Source organism: Sesamum indicum, linkage group LG9 (assembly GCF_026168435.1).
Source record: "Sesamum indicum cultivar Baizhima isolate 11 linkage group LG9, ASM2616843v1, whole genome shotgun sequence".
In the NCBI taxonomy this organism is placed as follows: Eukaryota; Viridiplantae; Streptophyta; class Magnoliopsida; order Lamiales; family Pedaliaceae; genus Sesamum; species Sesamum indicum.
The window spans coordinates 16,398,905-16,403,068 of record NC_142665.1 but is presented as its reverse complement, the minus strand read 5'-3'; the positions used below and the strand labels follow the sequence as shown (position 1 = coordinate 16,403,068).

The window sequence follows — 4,164 nt, the reverse complement described above, 5'->3', positions numbered from 1 at the left end:
GTATCTCCTGAAAAATATGTGGCAAGAAATAAGTTGCATACTCAATAAGTATAGTCAATCAATCTATATATATACACATATGCAATAAGTTAATCATAATACAATCACACCAACTAGCAAATATTCATCATATAATAACAACATATGTAAGAAATAACACATGCCCACAATCATTTATCAGTCCAATACATAATATCTGACACTATAGTTCATTTTCTTAGGGCTCTGCCTACTAAGTTAGAATGTATCACTCAATGGTATTTGTCGGCTATCATCACCTCAATCGTAATATCTCATCATTTTTTTCTTAATATCACACAACACACAACTCGTATGACATCCCATCATCAATCACAACACTCAACTCGTTTGATATGCCATATCATTTCCATTGATCAATAACAACATGCAACTCACCATTAATCATAAAATCAAACAAAAAATATCACATAGACTTCATTTAGATTGGTACATAATTATGTTTCTAATTAAATTCATTGCCGGAATCCTTCCATCCAAATACAAAAATAGGAAATTTGAAAATCTAAGTTCATCATGACAAACTGAAATGTGGCACGTCACATATATAACTGCACGATAATTTCTCATCAATTTTTCATTGTTGAAAATCAGAAGTCGTCCAGGCAAACACTGCACAAAAATAACTCTTCTTGATAAAACCTTTCCTATTTTGTTCCCTTCATCTCTTCAGTCTCAGCACTAACGCAGATCGCGTGCACGGACGAAAGTGACATTGAGGAGTAGGCATCGGCCCTCTCCTTGCACGAACTCACAGATGCATCTGTCCTCTTGTTCCACGAAGTTCAATCTGCATAGGCTTCTCCAGCCTCCTGCGACTACCATCCTTCCGTCCTTCCATTTTTTGCACTTTGCATGAAACTTCCTCCCTTTAGGATCAACCAACGTCATGTCTTGTGTGAAGTCAAGGTTGCTATATTTGATTATATCCATGGGAATAAACTATCACCAGATGAAGGGATTGTCTTAGAAGTGGATACATAGGACGAAATGTAATAACAACCTTCAATTCTATTACATATATATAATGCTATAATTGTGCCATATTAAACCTCACCAAGTCGCCCTTCCTTTTCGGCATGATTTTGGTGACAAAATAAGGATTCGTCGGCTGTTCCAACAGTCCAGCTTGGAAGATCTCCATGCCATACTTACCACTGAAGTTTATCCATTGTCCTGCTTTGTTTCTATTAGGACCACCCACATCTACATAAAGTTAATTCCCACTAGATCATCTGGTAAGAATAAGCTAAATACAAAATGATAAGACTATGTTGCAAGAAGACTGCTAAATTACCCGTGTGATTAACTTGTTCACGTACTTCATGCCTGTGTTCTTGATGGACCAGACGGCAATTTCCATCCTCAGTCTCTTCATCATCCTCATAATTATCTCGTTCTCGTCTCCTGAATATGTAATCATGATCCTCACTTTCAGTTTCCTCCTCGGAATCCTGTTCCTGCTCGTCTCCATCCGTAAGTATAAGGGGCCGGGACACGTTCTTCTCAGTTGCGGATAATCCATATAATTTCACATTGAACAAACTGTCACAAAAATACTCGAACACCAAAATGTCTCCGCTTGTCAAGAAATTATCGTCCACAAACTTAACCCAACCATCGCGAATATACCAATCATCCCCAACTTGTGCCACTTTTACGGGCCAAACGTTGTTCCATCGGTCTCTCAAGTATACTTTCTCTGGAAATGCTTTGCGGACGCGCTGCACGAATGCTTGAGGAATTTTCTGTTATGCAAATAAATAAATAAATCAATTTAGATCAAGGAGTAGCATCATCAGTGCATGAAACTTAAATTTCTTATAATTTTTTGTATCGAAATTTTTACTTTGCACCATTTATGATTGAAATGTACATATCCAATAGTTTTCTCGTTTTCTTTTATAAAAATGGTAATTATATGATTACATCAATGTTTCATTAAACTAATTAAGCACTACATCGATTCGATAAATAGGTAAACATAACAAAAAACTGTGAAATAAAATTATATAAAATGAGAAGTTATATCAACATGTCTGATGGGACGATTGCCTAGCAGGAAAATACTTAAAAATTATACAAGAAACATGAAGTGATATCTTAATTTTGATTAAATATTAGAGACCCTTTATTCATATTTCTTGTTAGGGTTTGATATCTTAAGTTTATTTGCTTTTCATGCTCTTATGCTAAGTCTTGTTATTTTTATTACGAGATTCTCTAGTCTTTTCAAACAAGATCAACTGATTTTTACACATACACACGAGTCATCCTTGTATGCAAGTATTTACTTTTCCTTTGATACACAAACACATCTTTATTCTTTTGCCCCACATAAACAGTAATTATAAAATTGAGAATTTTTTTAAGCTAAATTGAAAATACGGTATTGGCAATATAAAATGTCAAGTGACAGTGACAAAATTTGAAATAATAACAATATTTCTGTATATATTTGTAGTGATATATTTTGCATATGAATTATGTCCGTTTTTACATTTTATCTTGTTAACCTTTTTTGTGTTAACTTACCATTTCAATTTTAAGAAATTTGCACTATGCCATTAATGACCATTTTCTTATCAATCTTTTTGCATAAAGCATCACATTCAATTGACATGTGAAAAAAATCACATTACATTGCCCTCCAACATCATATACGCGCTGCATATAAAGTTTTTTCAGCAGGAAAATCAATCAAAAGACGGTCATATATTGCAAAGTGCAAATTTCGCAAAGTTGAGATGGAAAATTGACACAAAAAAATTTAAATGACAAAGTGCAAAAAAAAAATATAGTTCAAAAGAAAATGTAATTTATCTTAGTGCTAACAACATCTTGTCGACATATCGCCTAATTTTTTCTTTCATAGTGTTTGCTCGTAAGACCTACTTGAATACATTTATGTTTACCATAAATACTAACAAGTGAATTATAATTAACACGTCAAAAGAACTAATGGATTTCCAATAAAAGATTGAGCATAAAATAGTTTGCCTATACAAATTCCATAATTTTATTTCATATTCAACCAAAAAAAATAACAATGAATAAGAATTTTATTGACAGATCAATTTTCCCAGTAACCCTTCCCATAGAAATTTGACATTTATATATTAGGTCTTACATATTCATTCAAATCTAAATCTCTAAATTGAATCAAGTAAGACAAATTATTAATTTTTAAGTTAAATCTGAATTGCCCATTTAAATAAAATAAAATAATATAAGACCCCTTGATTTACCTGGTTCAAAATATCCACCTCACATCTTGAATAAATAAAACCCTAGGGTTCATAAATGGATGCAGAAAAATTATTTTATTATTAAATATCACGAAAAAAGAAAAAAAAAATAGGCGTACGTGCAGCACACCACAGACTATTTTTCTACATTACTTTAAAAAATAAAACTTAATTTATAAATATTCCTTTTGATAAGGAAATTTTTTAGCAATATATATATATAATTAAAAATCAAGAGATGAGTGAAAACTTAAGTAAAATTACCAAATCGTTGTTGTTGATTTCAGCTATGTAGACCTTGAAGAAAGCTGCTGGCCTCTTCATCCTCTCAATTATGGATACCACAATTCTGCTCTACACTGAAAAAACAATGAATTAATTACAAGAAAAACAATTAATTATGATGGGAAATAAAAAATAAAAATGAAAACGGGGTTTATGTATAGGGACGAAGAGAAAAGGAAGATCTGATAAATTGCCTGCAAAAAGAACTAAAATTGATGGGAGATTTGAGGTTTGTGAAATTGTCGAGGTGTATGTAAATTTTTTACCTCTTCTTGGAGTGGAGATTTTTGTAGGCAAGAAATTAGGTGACTAAATCTGGTTAATAAATTTACCTTTTTGGTGAAAGAGGTATTAATTACGACACACACGTTGAGGAAAGACTACCCAAAAAAATTAATTCTTCCTTACTAGCAATAGTTGCACGTGATGCTTGCTCATATTACTTAATTAATTGAGTACATCATAAAATTATTCACAATAGGCAAAATTTGTCTAAGGGTGTGCAGCTTCTTTGTCCTGCTATTGCGTGGACTCCTCAACTGGGCATCAGCAGTCGGTGTTAGGTCGGGGAGCAATATTTGGATTCCCATCT

At 32.6% G+C, this 4,164-nt stretch overlaps 1 protein-coding gene across 1 annotated transcript; it reads right to left on the bottom strand.

Moving 5' to 3' along the window:
* Nucleotides 1-465: 465 nt before the first annotated feature.
* Nucleotides 466-3,910, bottom strand: LOC105178298 (putative B3 domain-containing protein At5g66980). Its single transcript, XM_020699279.2, has 5 exons — nt 3,839-3,910; nt 3,552-3,646; nt 1,337-1,787; nt 1,097-1,245; nt 466-981 (listed from the first exon to the last, which is right to left on the bottom strand). Exons 2-5 carry the CDS (start codon nt 3,609-3,611, stop codon nt 721-723), a joined length of 921 nt encoding a protein of 306 aa, XP_020554938.1. The 5' UTR covers nt 3,612-3,646; nt 3,839-3,910; the 3' UTR covers nt 466-720.
* Between the last annotated feature and the right edge of the window lie 254 nt (nt 3,911-4,164).

What these genes read in the sequence shown, in the direction of transcription:
- LOC105178298 (XM_020699279.2), bottom strand. Translation starts at nt 3,611, where the DNA reads ATGAAGAGGCCAGCAGCTTTCTTCAAGGTCTACATAGCTGAAATCAAC. An exon ending in AAATCAACAACAACGATTTG is followed by an intron (nt 1,788 to 3,551) that starts GTAATTTTACTT and finishes TTTGCATAACAG; the next exon opens with AAAATTCCTCAAGCATTCGT. An exon ending in TGAACAAGTTAATCACACGG is followed by an intron (nt 1,246 to 1,336) that starts GTAATTTAGCAG and finishes AACTTTATGTAG; the next exon opens with ATGTGGGTGGTCCTAATAGA.